General features: G+C 40.7%; 2 protein-coding genes across 2 annotated transcripts; both read left to right on the top strand.

Moving 5' to 3' along the window:
* Window positions 1–4,799: 4,799 nt before the first annotated feature.
* Window positions 4,800–17,319, top strand: LOC311254875 (CCN family member 5-like; the record flags this gene model as incomplete). Its single annotated transcript, XM_084348873.1, has 5 exons — window positions 4,800–4,865; window positions 8,295–8,505; window positions 9,428–9,676; window positions 13,746–13,978; window positions 17,005–17,319. The coding sequence occupies 5 exons, from the start codon at window positions 4,800–4,802 to the stop codon at window positions 17,290–17,292; spliced, it is 1,047 nt and encodes a 348-aa protein (XP_084204999.1). The 3' UTR covers window positions 17,293–17,319.
* Window positions 17,320–18,638: 1,319 nt separating this feature from the next.
* On the top strand, window positions 18,639–21,662 carry LOC311254509 (P2Y purinoceptor 1-like). Its single transcript, XM_084348310.1, has one exon. It carries the CDS (start codon window positions 18,851–18,853, stop codon window positions 19,877–19,879), a length of 1,029 nt encoding a protein of 342 aa, XP_084204436.1. The 5' UTR covers window positions 18,639–18,850; the 3' UTR covers window positions 19,880–21,662.

Below are 21,662 nucleotides of genomic sequence, written 5' to 3'. Positions count from 1 at the left end.
TTTTTTCCGCTCTGTGCGTCTGTGAGCGTCAAGCTCGGTGACGTCATTACGACGTTGAACAGTTGTGAACTGTCATGTACACAGTGCGCCATGTGAACTCTCATGTTACCAGTTTATGAACTTTATCATTTATTCACTCGTTTACTTTTTATTCTACTTAACATTACATAGTTGAAGTTACTATTATAGTTAAAATACTGTAAGATTTAATTTTACACACTGACTTTATGTAGGCTTCTCTTCGGTGATAGATAGATAGATAGATGGATAGAAAGTCTACACACCCCTGTTAAAATGCCAGGTTTTTGTCATGTATAAAAAAATGAGACCAAGATAAATCATTTCAGAACTTTTTCCACCTTTAATGTTACCTATAACCTGTACAACTCAATTGAAAAACAAACTGAAATCTTTTAGGGGGAAAAATAAAAAACAAAAATAATGTGGTTTCATAAGTGTGCACACCCTCTGCGAAGAGGCCTACAGCAACATTATAAGAGAAGTACTGGCTGTGTAGCACATGTGACAACAATCTCCCGTATTCTTCATATGTATATCTTCATAAATTTGTGTGTTTTGTGTGTTTTGGAGTGAGTGAATAAGAACTAGACATCAATTACACCATACCGTTCACCTTCTGCATGTTAACTTGAAACAAATGAAAGCTGGGCATCTGAATTTTAACCATGTAGTCACTGTTTCATTTCACTGTGCTGAAATATAGAGCACATAATATCTGTCACAGACAGACTTGTTCCTCTTAAACTCCAAAACATGCAGGCGCATTGGGATCTCTAAAGTTACCACAGATCCACATGTGATTGTCTAAGAAGAGTACTCAAATACAACCCTGATTCCAAAAAAGTATGGATGCTGTGTGAAACATAAATAAAAGTTAATGTGATAATTTGTTTATCCTTTGTGACATGTATTCTATTGAAAACTGTACACAGACAATATATGTAATGTTTCACCTCATCAACATCATTGATTTTTATAAATATATTCTTATTCTGAATTTGATGCAGCAACACATTTGAAACAAGTTGGGACAGGAGCAACAGAAGACTGTGAAAGTTGTGGAATGCTCCAAAAACACCTGTTTTTTCCACAGGTAAACAGGTTCATTGGTAACAGGTGGCAGAATCATGATTGGGCATGAAAGGAGCATCCTCGAATGGCTCAGTCGACCACAAACAAGGATGGACCGAGGTTCACCGCTTTGTGAACACATGATTGTGTAAAGGAGATTACTACCTGCACTCAGGTACACTTTCTAATACTGCTGTCCGATCATTTGCAATAATTGCGCTCTGTTTGTGCATTGTGATATATGAAGATGTCCACCAGTGTGTTTATTAATCTTATTCAACCACTGGGTGGAGACAAATACTCATCATTGTTTCATTGTTTGCCAGTTCTCCTGTCTGTATTCTTCCAAGCTGCAAACTTGATCATTAACATCACGGCGTGTAGTTGGCCTACACACACACACATACAAACATCTGTGAACTAGCTATCATGCAGCTGCTTTAATGCAGCTGAATCAAATCTGCAATAAATGTTAATACTAACACTAAACTGAATGGCTGTGTGTGATTTGAAATGTATTCCTCAGATGTATTGATCTTTTTTTTTCTTTGAAGAAGGATTTATTGATATTTTAGCCAATTTGGGGCAGCAGAAAGCTGTAAAGACGACATCAGCCTTGTCTAAAACCACCCGTTAACTCCATCATTATTTTTGAAGTAGCCTATGAGCAGTGAATTGACTTTTTAGACACCTATGAATCATTGTCATTTCGCATCATCAGTGATCAGATAGCTACATAACATTCATTTTCATCTATTAAATTTGACTGAAATGTGTTTTTGAGGACACTGTTTATAGACCCTATTATTACATTCTCCAATGGATAAATACAAAACTCAACTTTCTAACAAATTGGACATTTAAGAGTCATATTGAAAACATTCTTATTCAGACTAATCATTAAAAAAAATCTGCGGAGCTTGTAGAAATAAGAATAAACACTAATATGATTGTGAATCAATAATTTTAAAAAATCCGTTTGGTCCAAAATGATTGGGTGTTTTCATCTCTGTGTAAAAACTCTGAAAATTGGTTCCAACAAGGTTTGTGAGACAACAGCTTACATGGTTTCTGTGTCTCTTCATCATCATGAGCTTGGTAGTTACCAGTTTGTGGGAAAAGTTATAAAAGTTTTAGAGTATGTGCCTGTTGCTGGCCTCAAGCTTAGGGGTACCTGGGCTAGTAGCTACACACAGTCCTGGCTGTGGCTGTGAAGCAGAACATGGACAAATTATCTGCTTGCGATCAACTCTAGCGCCATTTTCCCCTGTTGCATGGCAACAATCCATTGCAAAAATATTCTTCAGGTTTCATAACATTATAATTAACCAAAACATATTTCTGTATCAAAAATAAGCACTTGAACACATAGTATATTCTGTATCCTCAGTTACTACTAATTACAGTTATATCCCAGTCACAAAATGTACATATCAATAACCATTCAAAGTGGCCTGAAATACTCAAAGGTATAGTTTACTGTCCTCCCAAGTGAAGTTAAATTATCTAGGTACCAGTATTGTAGCATTAGGGATACTTGCATGTAAGTGGAATACCATTGCATCATTACAGTGTCAAATGCATGTGAATAATAAAACAAAACACTTCAATTACAATAAAAACATATCTACATGTATTTCCCTTTCACTATGTAACTTCTTCAGTCCGTTTACATTGCCATATTTTACAGACAACTCAAGAACTCCAAATTGATTACTTTCACCAAAATGTGGTTATAAATTCACTACTGCACCTTTTAAGAGTGGCAATCTCGAAGATTTCCAGAAGCAGCAATTGCAGGTGTATTTTTGGACCTCACTGCTTCCCTGAGTTCCAGTGTCGCCTGTGTGACATCAGTCATTCGTCAGTTGGCCGCTTTGCCACGCCTCCATAACAACACCACATGAAAGTGAAAAGGGACAGATATCTTCCGAGACTGCCACTTTAAACCAGCTCAGTTAGGAGAACTTAAGACACTCGGTTAATTTGTTTCAGCAGTGTTTCTTTTCCTGTGGGCCGTCATGTCGTCTTTATACAGTTTTCTTAGCTTAGCTTCCTTGGCTGGTCAGCCAACGTTGTTTTATGCATATGAGGCTGAACAAAGCTAAGTTACGGACATGTGCTGCGGAGACGAAGGCACTTTTAAACCTGGCACAGGGATGTATGTTGGTGGTAAAGGGAGATAGTTTCCTCTGCAGCATGAGACAGTTGGAGATTTATGTCAGAGCGGTGGTGGGAAACAGCAGCTGCTACAGTGGTGAGCTAATATGCAACTGCTGCCTTACAACAACACTGAGGGGACACAATGCCTAAAATTCATAAACAACGATGTCATCGTCCATCACAATTTTTCACTGTAGACATCATCATATGCCAATTTGGCAGACATCGTCCAACCCTGCCACCTACTCTCTCTGGCCGACCAACCACTGCTGGCTGAACATGTCACTGACCGTGCGCCGCTGGTGATATTTTCTGGGAATGTCGCCAGTGACACCCAGAGTCACATCAGATTCTGCTCTGATCCGGGTCTGTTTACCAACCGAAGGAGAGATTACTTTTTAACTTTTGGGATTAAAAAGTGGATTTATCTTCACTCCTGTTTATCAACCTGACTGCAGCAGTGATCCGCGGAGGTGACCTCCATTGTTGGGTGTTTATGTTCTGTAATGTTGATTGCTGACTGGAGCTGGAGAGGAAATGGGCTTTACTCCATGAACATAATGTTACAGAGAGGAGAGGGGGAAAAGAGAGAGAGAACCAGAGTCTGTGCTGAGTGCTGAGTTTAGTCAGAGGCTGAACTGAATTCAAACCCACAGACACACACATTGGTGTATGCCATTGCACGTTATGTGACAGCTAATGCTCAGCAAAGTAACCTGGCTGTTTGGGGTGGACAAACACTGGCGCGAGTAAAACAAATAAACATAAATGATCCCACAGTCAAATTTGCTTCACTGGCAGTGAACCCACCATTAAACAACTACCCCTGCTGATGAAAATCTATCTGATGTGACTCAGGTGCAAATGTTCACAGATGAGGTAATGTTTTAAAGTTTTATTCACGTCACGTTTAGTCTTGTTCGCTGTCTTCCTTCCTCACTCTGATATTCTCCTGGACGTTAAAGCGACAGGTGACACAATGAAACACACTGTTACCTTGAGTAAACTTGTTGATTACTCAGGATTGAACATTGTTGGAAACATTTAGGATAATTTACAACTAAATTTATAACTAAAAAAAATGTATAACAAAGGTCTAGTCATTTTCAGACATTTTAATGCAGAATTCCTACATATTATATCTTTAAGTTTGACAAAGAGAAAGAAATACAGTTAAAGAAAGGTAGTAAGTTTCAAAGCTCTTTTCTTTGAAAGGAAATTAAACAGAGGAGGGATAAATGGCCCACAACGTTCTCACTCAACTTGGCTCTATTTAGTCAGCCAGACTAAAAAAAGCTCCTTTGAGCAGCACACTGCAGGTAAAGACCACCGGGGCAGAGGGTAGAGGGTTTACTGCAGGAATGTGGAGATAGACCTGAGAGTTTTCATTCTTCTCCTGTAACTATTTACTTTGCAGTCCAACGCCTGTGACATCAGATCCTTGAGTATATAAATGAATGGAGGTAGGTCACTTTAATAAATACATCAGAGGAGGAGGAGAAGAAGGGAGAGACTGGACAAAAGAAAGAGCACAGAGGACAGAGATGATGAAGATGGACTGGGTGGACACCCGGCTGGTTTGCTTTTTGCTGTTGTGTATCATCACTCAGGTGAGACCTATCAAAATGAAAGATATTGATGTCCTCTCTGTAAAACGACAGGTCATATCGTTAGCCTCAAAAGTAGTCCCTTTACTCATCTCAGTTCTCTGCAGTGGTGTGTGTGAACACACACTTTTTTTCTGCTGATGATGATCATCATGATGGTTGGGTTAGGGATAGCCCTGTTGTTTTTCATATTAAAAGAGATTATGATTGTTGGAAGCAGCAAAACAAAGAAAAGGACTCTTACTCATCATATCATGAGGAGGACTCGCAGGGGTAACACCTCAAGAGTCACAACAGATTTCCTTTAAATGGCTCTGCTCAAAACAGTGTAGCTTCATACAAACACCTAGACCTGTGCTGTAGCCCACTATATACTACACTATACTATACTATACTATACTATACTATACTATACAGATATGGTAGGCTATAGCCTACTGATAAACATACAAATGATGTATATGTTTTTAATTTAACTTTTTTTGTATTGATTTCCATTTAACTATTTTTTGTTTATTTATTTATTTGTAAGTTTTTGTTGAATCAACAAGAAGAGCTTTGGAAAAAAGGATATAAGTTTTTTGACTCTGCTGTCCTGTACTTAATTATTCAACTGGGTTCAGGGTTTCCTCATATTTCTATGTCTGAATCAGTGCAAAACAGTGTATTAGGGTATTTTCCGGGAGTGCAGAAATATGCACTAAAGTGGAGAATGCGGGATGAGAACAGTGTGAGGTTTGCTGGAAGGTATGTCAAGGTCAGTAAAGGAATTACCACATTATATGGAAGAAAGCCAACTAACTTAAAGGATATTTATTTAGGATAAACAAATCAACAGGTTGTAGTCAAAAGAAGTGTGTGCTTTGTTTTTAACAACTGTTCGTTTTACTTATTGGGTGTTTTTCAATAATAAAACCATCAACATTTGTATGTTATCTGACAGTAAAGGGCAGTGGACTAAACTAAAACTGTGTACATTTAGAATGTCTCAAATGGTACAGAGAATTATGTTGTGTACAAGTTAACCAGGTAAAGTAGATCTTTATGCGCCCAGCTGAGATCTCACTGTGGAAAGTGAACCATGTGTTAATCTGGAAGAGGGAAATTAGATTTGTTTACTGTGCCATCCCAACATGATAGAAAATAAGCTTCATTTTGTTTTCTATTGTTTTTAATGTTTTGAATTTTACTGCAAACCACAAAACTGTAAATTAAGATGACAAAACCCTGATTTTCAAGCACTGATGATGCACAGAGGCTGACAATATGACAATAGCAGCAGCTGAAAGTCCCACCTAGTGGTGTTACATGGGGCTGTCCCTTGAAAACAAAGTGGGACCTGACTCTGACACGTGCTGTCATTTAAAACTAGAGGTAGGCTTTCTGATCAACAAAACTCAATTTTCTATAAAAGTGAGCGCTGACAGCAGCCACATATCCAAGTATCATAAAACTCCTTTCAGCTCAATTGCAGTATGAGTGAATATGAGTAAACACTTTCATAGCATTGTAGCCTTAAATTTGGTCATGTGTTAGTTGTTGTACTTGTAATATGCAGTGTTGTACCCAAAAGTCATACTTCAGTAAAAGTAAAGATATTGTGTTAAAATGTTACTTTGTGAAAGTGAAAGTCATCCATATGAATAGAATTGAGTACAAGTCTTAAAATATCGCATATCAAAAGTAGTTAAGTATTAAAGTAATTTTCTAGCAATAAATGCACTCAAAGAATAATTACTGCTGGCCTGACATAAAGCCGAGCTGTCTATGCAGTAGAAAGACATGCTAAAAACAACATTTTTGAAATTGGTGCATTAATCTGTGTGTAGAGGGTGAGGGTTACAGGAACACAGATGACTCATGCAGCTGTAGTCACGTCTTTAAAGCGAAAGTGGTGTCTGTGTCTCTGTTGAGTTACGGCTTTGCCTAAGGTAAACAGACTTAACCCACAATACAGGGCCTCTTCCTGTGCACAGAGATACAGACACTTGATATCTGACTTCAGTACACAGTAGAAACACTGACCTCTCCCATGCGTGTAAAAGACGACCTTGAAAATGCAAAGGATTACAGATTTATTATACTTCAGATGATTCTTGCATTTGCAGCAATTACAGGGTTACAACTTTCCTCACATATCTAATGTAGCAGATAGTCCCAGTGCTGCTGAGCTTTGAATAAACTGAAATTTGCTCACAGTGATGAATGTGGATAACTTTAAAATGACATGTCTTAGTGTCAAATCCACTCCAGCACCAGAGGTGGACAGAGTACACAACTTCACTACTTGAGTAAAAGTACAGATACTCCTTGTCAAATATTACTCCAATACAAGTAAAAGTAGCTTAGTCAAAATATTACTTAAGTAAAAGTACTAAAGTATTTGTTTAAAAAATTACTTAAGTAAAAGTATTTTAAAAATATCTCAGGAAATACAGGAAAGGAAAGTAGCTTAATGTCATTATACAATACACTGATGTGATTCTGCTACAGACGTGTTTATAGCTCAAAAATAAACAAATAAAGGCAAGAAGCCTCAGAACACACACTCAGCTGCATTCATCAACACATGAAATATATTGCAGACAGCTGCGGTCAGTTCAGTATATTTTTGCATCTGACATCCATGCTTTCTCTACATAAAAAGATGTAGATGTAGGCACTACAAGAACTGATATTGACATTTACAGATAAACAACTTATTGGCTAGTTTACTTATATCATACATCACAGCCAAAAATGAGCCGGATAACCCACATCAAAGACAGCCGCACCTCACTAACGCGCGCACATCCACTCTCTCGCTCTCTCTCTCTCTCACACACACACACACACACACACACACAGACACACGCGCGTGGGCGGGCGCGCACACACACACACACACACACACACACACACACTCTCTCTCTCTCTTTCACAAACATTAAGCTAGCTAACGTTAGTAGCTACTTTACATACCGCGACGTGCTTTTTCCGGTTGGAAGACGAGTCTTTGTAGTCCGTGATATAATTGCTCCGCGGTAAGAACAACAAACATTTAAACTGAAACGAATCAGTTTTTGTGACAAAAATCTCAAACATGGGTTTGAGATAAGGCCACGGGTGCTCATGACGTAGTACAGGTACGGCAATACGACTAAGACAAACCATACGCGAATCAGTAGAAGTAACTAGAGTAACGAGAGCATCAATAGAAATGTAGTGGAGTAAAAGTACAATATTTGTCCTTCAAATGTAGTGGAGTGAAAGTAAAAGTATCCCCCCAAAATAATACTCAAGTAAAGTACAGATACTCAAAAACTGTACTTAAGTACAGTACTCAAGTAAATTTACTTCGTTACTGTCCACCACTGTCCAGCACTAAACCTGCAACACCAGAGGAACCACATATCAGCTACTGAGTGACAGCTATTGTTTCTCTCACTGTAGGTGATGTGCCAGCTGTGCACTGGGCTGTGTCAGTGCCCGCCTGTTGTGCCACGCTGCCCTGTTCCTCTGATGTTAGACAGCTGTGGCTGCTGCCAGGTGTGTGCTAGGCAGGAGGGCGAGGCCTGCACCACCCAGCTGCCCTGTGACACCCAGCGAGGGCTGCAGTGTGACTACAGTGCCAGCTTCCCTGGAGGCCCAGGACAGTGTGTCGGTGCGGACAGAGTGCACACAAGCTGAAACAAATTTGCTTTGTTGTACTTTTAATAATACTAATATTGACAAATCACTGTAACTGCTATGCTAATTTCCTACTTTCTAGGATCCATTTTTCTGACACATAAATCTTTTCAAAACCTCAAAAGGCCATTTTACAACACTAATCGCTGAGAATGAAGAACCATCTTTAAATCCAAAGACTGCTCTGTCTATTTGGACATCTATATGTATTTCCTTTGAAATACCTGCATAGCAGCAATGTGTCCTTTTGTGCAATTTTGACAGGTAATTATCCTTCAGAAAAGCTGACTTACAGCAACATTATGTAGAAATCTGCATTTTGTGGGATTTGCTACTACTTAAATTGACAAATACTGCATGTTAGTATGCTAACAATACTTCTACTGCTGATGCAACTTCTACCACTGACAGCGCTGATGTTTCTGACCACTACAGCGACCACTGCTATCACTATCTTACTGCTACTGCAACTACTGCCACCACTTCTGTTACTAATAATGACAATGTCATTTGTGATAAGAGTAAGATTTCCTTTCTCATCTCTTGTATGCAGTATATGCCTGCGTAAAACACATAATCGTTCTCACTTCATCCTGGTCTCCAAAGGAGACAGCATTACTGAGCAGGTTTTTTTGTCATTAAAAGACTGTTGTTTGATACAGACACTTTTGCTTTCAGTTATTTTATGAAACAATTGTGACTCCATTCCTGGCTATGCTGCTGTGTGATTTACCTGAAAATGTCTTGCTAATGCTCTTACAGTGGGAGAATTACTGGATATCCTGCTGGGATATCTGTCTGCACATGTTTCATCTAACTCACCCCTTACTTGGCACAGCAGTGATGTAGTTAGCCAATCACCTACATTACACACTTCCTCCCTTTGCTATGTGCAGGTCAGAACGAGTTGGGCTGTGAGATGAACGGCAGGAGGCTGGAGGAGGGACAGGTATTTCAGCCTTCCTGTTCCCAACTCTGCCACTGCCTGGGGGGAGGAGTGACCTGTGTGCCCCTGTGCAGTGATGATCTGCAGAGGCCCGCTGATAAGTGCCCCAACCCTCAGCTGGTGCAACTACCAGGGCGTTGCTGCAAAGAATGGGTGTGTGACGGCATGGACAACAGCATTTCCTCAAATCCATCCACAGGTAATGGGCTCGATAATCTACTAGACCAAACAAAGATGGCTGGAAACACATCTCAGCACATTAACCTGTGGTTAGTTTAGCACTTACATTCACATTAAATACAAAATCAGTTACATTTTAAAATCTCCACACAGTTCAGCAGACAGAAATTGTGGCAAAAAACATATAGACCCCCTTTGAAAAAAGGGTCATATAGAACACTACATATGTTTGAGTCTTAAGCAAACACCAATTAATACAGTAGATTAACACATCGTAATCATCTACGTTTCTTAAAGAATATATTCAATTTATGATGCTAAAATATTTGTAGGGATGCAGGCTCGCTCCTCTTCAGCCCATGCGTTTTGCACCTGTAGAGAGGGCCACCACCTTGGAGCCATCACAATCCATACCTCAGGGGACTCACGATCATGAGCATATCTCACATGTGTCACATGTGCATCATAATTTACTATGGAGTTACAATGACTCTGTTCTAATTCTTCCCTAATTTTACTACCTATACCATGAAAGCATAGAGAGATATTGTTTAGATTTTGTGTCAAGACTGGTGGAACAATTATGTATTTGTGTTTTAACCACAACAAAGGATCGTTTACTGAACCATGGTTGGGCTTCTATTAGGGTTAGGGGAATGGAATGTTTAAATCTAACGAGAGGATAAGCAGGTGAATAACAATCATCAGCTTCCTCCTCCATTCTGGCAGCTAAATTATTCTAATTAAAAACTGATAATCAGCTTTGGAGAAAGGGATTGGGGTGAACATGCATGGATTTCTCTATATTTAGACAGATCCAACAGTTACTAAGATTTCTTTCTCGTGCATAGTCTAACATAAATTCAACAGCGGCATTGATTTACTCTAACCTGGGTGCTGTTTGTCCTTCTTGTTTGGGTAAGCTGGTAGCTTTGTGGGTTTCGAGGGTCACTTGGATAGCTTGCTGACCATTCAGCGCAATCTGTTTTTCTGGTCAGCTGCTATTTGGTGAAGCACCACAGGTCAGGTACCTCCTCTATCAAGAGTCTGGGAGTCTAAATCACTCGTGGATTCTGTGGATGCATGTCTCAGTTCTACTAGATTTGGATCAATAATATCCCATGTCCATCCTCCCCCTGTGTTATGATTATGGGATGCTAGGAAACAGCTATTCATTTTGCATCCGTTAATAGGACAGTCAAAGATCACCCTCCCCCATCTCTCTTATCTCTATGAAGGGATGAGACCAAAACATGTTGAACAGTCATTTCTGTATCTGCGTCAGTGTGTGTGTTCTCCTTGCCTCTCTCTGTGTCTGTTGTGTTGTCAACCGGTGTGGAGTGTGTTTGTGTGGTGCATCCTACATCCTCTCTGTGTTCTGATATCGTTATCTCAGTACCATTTGTTTTCACATGTGGTGCTAGATTGGCACCCAGCTCACTGGATTGAATACGAGAGCCCTTGTACTGGCTGTGAGACTTGTCTGTTTTCTCACTCTCTGTCTCCTGACCTGGAGCCCCAGGGTCATCTTGCTCCGCCTCTTGGCAGAGTCTGATCAGCAGGAGAAGAAGGAGGAGGCTTTTTAGCCCTCTCTTTGGGCCTGCTTATATCATTCACTACTGCATAGTCAGCCAGTTGTGTGTTATCAGACGAACGAGAGGAAAAGCCGTCAGTATACAAGATAAGATCAGAATTAGGTATTGGTGTCTGCATGAGATCTGGTCTGGAGGATGTGCTGGTACAAAAAAGTAGCCTGATTTCTACTTTCGTCAAGCAATCGATCTCGCCAAACTCAGACATAGCAAGGGCAAAAATAAAGAATTTTGCACTTACCAGTAGAGATGCACCGATTGCAAAATTCTTGGCCGATACCGATTTCCGGTTTTAAAGGAGGTCTGACCTGCCAAAACCGGTTTTTCCGATACCGATTTTCTATCTAAGAAATAATTATAATCATATAATAGACACCATATTTGTTTGGTTTGAGTAACCTTTCCCAAATTTTATACAAGTACCCCTCTCCCAGACAACATTTTGCTTATATAACTGCAATTAAAACCACAACTAGTGGTAGGCTACATGATGCTATCATAACCCCCATTTTCAAGAATAAAATATCACAAATAAGAAATAGAGTGAAAGTTTCAACAGTGCCTCCTGAGCAGATTTATTTTCAACACTGACCATAACATTCAGTCCAGTTTACAGGTCAATAACTAACTTACATTCAAACAACGACATTCAAAAACGTCCCAGCAGTTGCCTGGCACAATGTAATTTATTGACTAACCCTCCAGTACCTCTGGGTACCCCTAGGGGTACTCGTACCCCCATTTGAGAAACACTGGAATAGTTGACTTTCAATGTCACATCACATTCAATATATTGCAGGCTTTCAACAACACCTCAACACAGCAGTTGATAAGACAAAACAACATTTTTTCAAATTTGGCTCTGAGATTGTCCGTGGTGTGGGACCCTTCACAGTGTAGAAGGACTTGATGTAGCTCAAGCTACGCACCGCGCATGCGGGTCAGTTTGATCGGCCGAAAACTGGAATTTACGACAGTGACCGGCCAGTCTCCGACTGGGGCCGATTGGATATAAAACCGGCTTTTTTAATAGGTGGCCGATTGATCGGTGCATCTCTACTTACCAGTCTTTGTTGTGTTGAGATCCTGCTCGTTGACGCCAATTTGTTGTGGAATTTCGGCTCGCTTGACCATTCAGGAGAGATGAAGATACATACAAACATGATCATGGAGGAACAAAATAACAGCACATCTGTCTGTACAGTGCGATGCCATGTTAATCCTCTCGAGTCTCTCCAATGTTCAGATTATAGCTACAGCTCAGAAAGCATCCCTCCCATCCATGGTTATCTGTTCAACAACAAGGAAGGGAGAAGTTACTGCAGAGTTTCTCACCTCTGGCCAAGTGAGGAATAAAATGAAAATGGGCCATAGATAGATCGAAGGCCACCCTACAAGTTTTACACGAACAGCCAGCTTTGTATTGTTCTGTAGACATAGCTTCGAATCACTAAGTTGCAAGGACCATGAGAGATATAACCTCATAGAGCAGATTTCCCTATGCCATCATCCACACCTTATCGTTAATACAGAGTAAGTATGACGTTGACATCCTGTCATATAAAGACAGAATGTTCTGGGAGAGTCTTGTTTTTCACCCACACTTTGTACCCACCGCCATCAGACTCTACCACAGCAATGGTCAAACTCAGGACTTTGACACTCTCACTCATATCGTACCTGTTATACTGTACACACCATATCACTTTATATCAACTTGCCATTACTGACAATTGTAGTTACCTCCAATTTTATTTTATTTTAATGTATATTTATCTATCCTATTCCAATTTCTATTTGCGCTTACCTTGTTGCTACTTTGAATTTGTGTTGCTGCAACACTGGGCATCAATAAAGGATTATCTTTAAGCCAAAATTTAAATGATTTAGTAACATCAAAAGTCAGCCCCTGTACAGTTCTCATGAAGGGATGAATGAGCTACAGAGACCAAAAGCGTCTTTTGTACCAGGCTGAAAAGAATTTTAAGATCGGCTCTTATGGGGATTGACTCACTTTTTGAGCTACCCTCAAGTGGCCATTTAAGGAACTGCAGGTTGTGTTGGCTTCATTATTCTGCCCCGGAGGTTGCCACTTGGTCAAGAGACATATATAGGAGTAAAAGCATCAGATATAACATTTGGATGATTTTCAGTTATTTCCTGATGCATTAAAAGCTGCTGTTAAATTTAGGTCAGCAAGTGTTTGAACACATGGACACACATTCAGCCACCAGAATGATGAAGGTCCCTGTTGGGTTGTGATGAAATAAACATATTTCTATACCAAAGAGGGGTCAGGAAGGTCACATATGTGTCAAACATCTGCGAGCACTATTCTTAGTAAACTGACCTCACCCAAGCAGCAGTTTACAACATTTCAGACTGCATATGTGCTGAGTATTCGGACTCAGGAGCTCTCATCAAAGCTGTCCACTTTAAACAACTTTCAGCTTGATGCACCCAGCAAATGTTTTCCTCTTCTGTATTTCTTTCCAGCAGAGCAGATGCGTCAGAACTACGGGGGTGGGCTGTTCAGCCCGTCGTTTGGCTCTATCCCCAACTGTATTGACTGGACCTCAGACTGGAGCCCATGCTCCCACAGCTGTGGCCCAGGTGTCTCGACCCGCACCACAAACAGGAACTTGGCTTGTCGCCTGCAGACTGAGACCAGACTGTGCCAGGTCAGGCCATGCCAGACTCTGCTGCCGGGGCTCCGAAGGCTGCAGCCGGTCAGTGCTCATTCAACACACATTAATCAGCTCCACTGACAGATGCACTGACCAAACACTTGTTTATACATTTCAGAGTAAAGTTCCACCCAAGATCATGTATACTATTTACAAATGCTTTTTATAATGACACTCTGCACTATTTTGGCATCCACACTGTTTTATCATGAACTACAGTTCATTCAGAAAGTATTCAGACCCCTTCACTTTTTTCAAATTTTGTTATGTTGCAGCCTTATGATATTCATCAGTCTACACTTAATATACCATAATGACAAAGCGGAAACAGAATATGAGAATTTTTCGCAAATGTATTATAAAGGGAAAAACTGAAATATCACATTGACCTAACTATTCAGACCCTTTGCGATGGCACTTGCAATTTAGCTCAGGTGCCTCCCTTTTCTCTTGATCATCTTTGAGATGTTTCTCCACCTTGACTGGAGTCCACTTGTAGAAATTTCAATTGATTGACATGATTTGGAGAGGCACACACTAGGGTTGGGCAGTTGGATGAAAATACTGTCTATCGGCGATAGCCATTGCCGGTTGGTTTGTTGGAGACAATATTTTGGTCTATTCTTTTGACATTTTATATTGTTAAATAAATGGTGGCCTCCTTGAAAATTTCGCTCAAGAAATGATTAACCTGTAAGCACCAAAAATAGGAATGGGCAAAATCTGTGGTTTTCTTACTATGATTAGAAAGGAGTCAAGGAGGAGCAGAACTGACCAGAAATGCCAGCAGACCGCCTGGGGAGCAGGGCTCTGTGTGCAGGTTACCAGAGCAAGTTGACAAGCAGTGAAACTTCCAGAAGGATAACCATCACTGCAACACTCCACCGATCTGGGCTTTATGGCAGAGTAGCCAGATGGAAGCCTCTCCTCAGTGAAAGACATATGAAAGCCCGCTTGGAGTTTACAAAAAAGCAACTAAAGGACACTCAGACTGTGAGAAACAATTCTCAAGTCTGATGAAACCAAGACTGAACTGTTGTTGTGGCCTCAATTCTAAGCGTTATGTCTGGAGGAAACCAGTATGGTGGTGGCAGCATCACCTGAAAGACCTGAAAATGACTGTCCACCAACAGTCCACATCCAACCTGACAGAGCTGGAAAGGATCTGCAGAGAAGAAGACAAGAATGGCAGAAAATCCTCAAATCCAGGTGTACAAAGCTTGTTGTGTCGTACCTAAGAAGACTCAATGCTGTAATCACTGCCAAAGGTGCTTCAACTAAGCACTGACTAAAGGGTCTGAATACTTGTCAATGTTTCAGTTTTTCCTTTTTAATAGATCTGCAATAATTTCTAAAATTCTGTTTCCACTTTTATGGTGTATTAAGTGTAAAAAAATAATTTAAACGATTTTAGCATAAGAATGCAACATAACAAAATGTGAAAAAAGTGAATACTGAATACTTTCTGAATGCACTGTATATGAACCTCAAAAATATGTAAAGACATTCCAAAAGAAAAACATCATATAAAAATACTGTAATAATGTACAGTATATAAAAGAAACTGTAATCAGTGAAATATTTCAATAGCTTCTGTCACTGTTCAAGATGAGTACAAGTCAAGAGACTGCTCCTGTTAGCTAGAGTAGCATAAGAAAGGTCACAAAACTCTCTGTCTCAAATCTCTTCATAGTGCTGGATCAATACTGAATTTATCAGATAGCTGGTATCACAGCAGCGAGCTAATTTAACACTATTTCTAGGCAATAAATACCTCACCAAACCACTGTGAGGAGGATCCAAAGTCATAGGGAGCCCAGATCTGCCAACCTATGGGGGCAGTTAGTGGTAAGCTTTGCCTCGCGCTCGTCATGGTAAAAATAGGCGAGACATCTCCAGATGGCGTGGCACTGCAGCCTCGCTTGAACTGTTAACATGGACACCAAAATGAAAAACCAGATATTACACAAACACACTGCTCATGTGTTGTGACCTGTGAATGTGTACTTATACTCCGAATAGATCAGACCTTTTACTGAGTAACATCATTTTATTTCTAAGTTGTACATTATTTAGCAATTATCTTTGGTCAATACAGTTTTTATTTATATTAGAGCTTATACAAAATAATGTATTTCTGTTTTGAGCAACATAATACGTCATCAGCGCGCGTGTGCAGCAGGAAGGAGGAAGGAAGCGACAAATTCAACATAAAATTCAAAATATTCCCTCATCCCTGAACATTTCTACCTGGGTCACATTTGATACGGCTGATTTCATCAGCAATGCTAAAGAAATCCTCAAACAGCCAGATTACTTTACTGTACATCCACAGTAAACTGTGTGTGTGTGTGTGTGTGTGTGTGTCAGGTCCCTCATCTGTAATGTTACGTTTATGAAGTAAAGTACATTTCCCCTTCAGCTCCAGTCAGCAGTCAACCCTACAGAACATAAACACCTGACGATGGAGGTCACCTGCAGTCAGGTTGATAAACAGGAGTGAAGATAAATCCACTTTTTAATTCCTATTAAAAAGTAACAGTTCCAGATCAGAGCAGAATCTGATGAGACTCTGGGTGTTTATTCCTGCAGAAGGTTTGTCTCTGCACCTGACTCTCTCCTCCGGTGATTTTTGTGACTTATTTGTGCCCAAACACACACCTTTGAAATGTATTCCTAAAATACAAACAATTCAAAAATATATTTCTCAGTATTTTATCCCTTCGAATGCTTTCCCAGTCATGATGAGGCGCTAATGCTGCTGTGACCTTGGTGACAAACACAACATCACAGGATACAACAGGATGGAGTAGATTAGCCCTCTAATTATTCCTTTAAGCATTAGGTTGGATCCTACTCAGTACAAAATAAGTCATGAAAAGTGATATTATGGATTACTACACCTTCACCGATACATTATATATGATGTTGAAAATGTTGTGCCATATACCAAGAAAGGACTGGGCCTTCTTTTGATGTTAAAACATGTAGCAACCTACAACTGATTAGACATCACTGGACATGTAACAAGATTAACCCACAGTTTCACCTGTCATTGTGTTTTTCAGGGTTTGGGGATGTGCGAGAGCAGCTACAGTTCACCTCTGTCCATTCAGCTTGAACACCATGGCTGCTGGAGCACCAGAGCCTACCGTCCCAGGTTCTGTGCTTTGACCTGTCCAGAGGGACGTTGCTGCAGCCCCTCTCAAACCAGGACAGTGCGGGTTGTTTTCCGCTGCCCCCAAGGTAGGCTCGCCCAGCAGCAGCTGATGATGATCGAGTCCTGCTCCTGCAGCATCTCCTCCTGCCGTCAGTCCCCAGCCACAGCTACCCGGGATGTCCTGCCCTGGCTATGAGGTGGATGTGCATCCAGCAACATGAAAGATGGGCAGGTCCTGTCTGTGGGGAAGCAAGAGGATAAAGGAGATCAAACTTACACACATGACAATGTAACAGTGCAGAAAGTTGAGTCTGTGTTTCAAAATGGTGGAAAGATTACAATCAGGATGTGAAACTTGACATTTGACAATATCTGATGAGAATGGTGTATCCAGATGTGTACTCACATTTGAATGTATGTATGTTTGGGCAGGAATCTGTATGTAAGGCAACCTCACTCACATTTCAGCCAAATTATTTTATTTCTGTGCTCCAGCAAATTTCACCATGTCTTGAATCCTGTAAAATCTTTGGAAAATAAAGATTAGAAAAATATTTTTTAAATATGTCAGGGCAACATGCCAGTGTGCATGTGCCAGTCACAGTATGAGAAGAACAAGGTGTCAGTGACTATGAAACCCACAGGTCCCTTTAAAGATATTTTCCAGCCGACTGTTCAGATTCAGGGCTCACAACACCCAACTCTGCAGTTCCCCTTGGCTCTATTGTCTTGTTTGGGTTTTCCCTATTGCTCTCTTAACCTTGTTCTCTGATACGGCCACCATACAGTACCTGTCCAGCACCAAACAGTTAGTAATTAGGCGCACCACCCTGTTTTGCCTGACACACTTCCAAGACGTTTTGGAAGTGGCCGCATCTGAAGCCCTGTGTCTCGGTGTGATTGGTGCCTCACAGCGCCTCATTGAAGCGCTCAATGCAAATTTGCCATTTTGTTATTAAAGGTTGGACAACCTTACAGATAACTGCACACTGATTTGAAACAACTGATGGTAATGGAGTTCAAACTGGAATCATACATAAATGATACAAATTCACACATGTTGGTGCAGTTTTTTCTAATCGGGAAATGTTAATGTTAGGATGACTTTGCAATTTACAAAAATACCTGAGTTGATTTATGTAAGACGAGTCATTAACAGTGGACTTGTATGTTTAGAACGTAACTAAACTGATGTTTAATACATCTGACAGTATTTGTGTTTTTTAGTTTAAATTAATAAATTAGAATTAATAGAATTAACATTTTCTTAGAATGAAGTTTGATTATGTGCACTTGATTGAAATGTTGGTACACAATCCACCTTGTTGTAAATGTTATTATATAACCAGTGTTTGACAAGAGGGAGGGTGTGTGTGAGAGTTTCAACATGCAGGGTCAAATGCCAACCAAGTTGATATTTTATGTCCATGTGACACTTCAGTAGCTTGGTTGTATATTTCAGTTGTAAAAGGTAACTAGTACAGCAGGTCAGTGCAGGCAGGAATGATGTCTCACATTTAACAGGAATAAATCCTCGCTCTTCGTGTGCGTCACACCGACCTCAGGACTGGGAAGTGGGCGGGCGTTTTCTTGGTTTCATATTCACTTCAGCATTGTTTTGCACGACGCACTTGTATTTTCCAGATAAGATGCTTAGTATGAACCAGCCCGGCTACAGGCTGCTGTTTCATTTCTGTTAAAAAAATCATTTTGAATGAAAAAGAGATTTAAAAGCAGTGGAAACCCATGTGGAGATGTCTGGAAATACCACGGACGGAGACTGCGAGAGAATCAACCTGAATTTTACGCACACCTTTCTGCCGCCCGTGTTCGTCATTGTGTTCGTCGTCGGGACGCTGTCCAACATCTGGGGGCTGAGAAGTGTGTGCACCAGCTGGAACAACATCGGGAACATCAACATCTTCATGCTGAACCTCGGGGTGGCGGACCTGCTGTACCTTTCCACCCTGCCGTTCCTCGTGGACTATTACGCGCGGAACAGCCGCTGGCAGTTCGGCCAGCCTTTCTGCAAGGTGACCCGCTTCTGCTTCAACCTCAACCTGTACGGCAGCATCGGCTTCCTCACCTGCATCAGCATCTACAGGTACCTGGGCATCGTGCACCCCATGAGAGTGATGGGGAAGATCAGCAGCCGCCACTCGCTGGCTGTGAGCGCTCTGGTTTGGCTTCTCGTCATCATCCAGATCCTACCTGATATGTTCTTCGACAAGAATGATCAAAAATCACAAGACTCGTGTTTCGACACCACCTCAAACGACCGCATCAGAGCCTACTTGCCTTACAGCATCGGCTGGACCGTCACAGGGTTTGCCATACCCCTGGTTATCATTGTGGTCTGTTATGGTCACATCGTTGTGGTTCTTGCCAAAAAAGCCAACGTCAACCCTCTGCTGAAGCAGCGCTGCTTGAAGCTGGTCGTGATTCTAGTGATCCTGTTCTCCATCTGTTTTATCCCCTACCACGTGTTTCGGAATGTCAACCTGAGCACCAGGATTTTGAAACTAAACGGGGTTTGTCACGCCAGCTTCGACGACATCTACATCGCACATCAGGTGGGCAGATTCCTGGCCTGTCTAAACAGCACAATAAACCCGCTCATTTATATAGTTGGAAATGATGATTTCCTCATGAAGCTTCATCGCCTCAGTAAGCGGGCCCGGCTGTCTCTGGCCGGCCTGACAGGAGCAGTCATTTACCGCACACCGATGCGAGGAGACGGGGATTCACCGTCAGACACTCGAGACGACCTGATGAACGGCTGAGACGCACAGTCGGTTCAACTCCGGTCAACTCCGCATGAACGTCCACATACCTGAACAAACCGCAGTAATGACGTGTCAGGTATGAAGCCTCGTGAAGGTGAACAAGGTATCAGCCTGCTGGACGTCATTAGACAGTAAGACTCGTATTATTTGCAGCTGAAGCTCGTGTTCTCGTCTCTTCCTGCACTGACTGATTGTATCAAGGCTTCAGTATTGTGTCATGATGCTGTTCGTATTGTTGCACTCTCTTCAAAACTGATGTCCCGGGATGACCTCACTGTCCAAACCATGCGTTGTCAAGGACAATGTGATCTAATGCACTATAGCTGTGCACTGTTACAAGTGAAGCACTGCTTTGTATTTTCTGTAGTTTATGTGACTGAGACTCGATCAAAAGGGTTTTCAATAGAGGCACTACTGTCTATTTACTGATTTTCATATTCACATCTGTATATATGTCCCTATAGTTTGTGTGTGTGTGTGTGTGTGTGTGTGTGTGTGTGTGTGTGTGTGTGTGTGTGTGTGTACGTAGCTGAGGGAATTACAACAAAAGTTTAAACAATCTTGTATTGCACAATGACAGTTAATTTAATCTTTAATATCCACAGGCACACAATGCCAAACATAGTCATTTGTTCAATTCTACAGCCAAAAAAACATATTTACATCCCTTTCATTGACCTTTATCAACTTCCAGTGTTAAATGAACTCCAGCCTTCACCCTGACGAAAGCTTCCCATCCATGTTCACTCTGTTCTTTATTCTAATAATCTAATATAATTTTCAAGAAACCACTGATACTTCATAAACATTTTTGTAACGTGAGTGTTTAATTGTTGTCTCTTTGTAGCTTTAAACATGCAAACTGTACGTATGTCATAGTGATGATGATGATGTTCAGGTATTTTCCTTCTGCATCATCCCTTAAAGGTGCGAAAAAGTAGTATGAAGCCTTTTGTGTCACCAGAGGAAGCTGCATTATCTGATCAATCTGATGAACTGCCTCAAGTGTAGCTCAGTGGCTAAACTGCAAGGGTAATGTAGACGCTAAAACAGTCCACAGGTCTATCATCAGAGTCCTATAACACTGTTGAACAAATGATCAGAATCAATACAACAGAACCAGAGATATCACCTTTTTCATTCCTACTTTACCCAAAATGCAACATAGCCACAGAGTTCCATCACTCGTGTACAATTTGTGTAGTTGTAGTGTAGTTAGACAGGTTTAAGGATAATTGTAAAATATGGTTGTAAACAGAGATCTAGAAGTTTTATCCAGAAACGTGCTCTGGTCTTACAACAACAAAATAGATGAGAGTCAGACTCCACCACATAATCTACATAAAGCACACTGCCTTATTTTAAACATTCTCCTAGAAATCAAGTATCTGTGAAATAGTTTTAGCTGTAAAGTCCTGAAGTCTGTTAAAGGTAGTTAAATGCATGTGAAAACGTTCCTCCATGGGACCCATTTATCTGACAAATCCTCCCATTTTGACTGAAAGGCTTCTGGTGCAGCAGATATTTGATTGAGATGTACATATGTGACTTATATTATATCGTTCTCTTGTTCATCCATGTTGTACCCTCGTGCCATTTGTTTTGTACATATGTATGTATAACTGATATTCCTTTCTCAAACATTGGTTCAATAAACAAAGGCTTCTCTTTAATTGATACATTTCTGTTGAGCTGTAACACTTGGCTGTGGATTTCATAAAAGGATTCTGGTTTGATGACACTGATCAATGACATCTTCCAAATAAACCTGATAAGTCTC

The sequence above is a fragment of the Pagrus pagrus genome, assembly GCF_965226575.1.
Source record: "Pagrus pagrus genome assembly, chromosome: 3".
NCBI classification, from domain to species: Eukaryota; Metazoa; Chordata; class Actinopteri; order Spariformes; family Sparidae; genus Pagrus; species Pagrus pagrus.
This window is presented reverse-complemented; position numbering and strand designations above follow the sequence as displayed.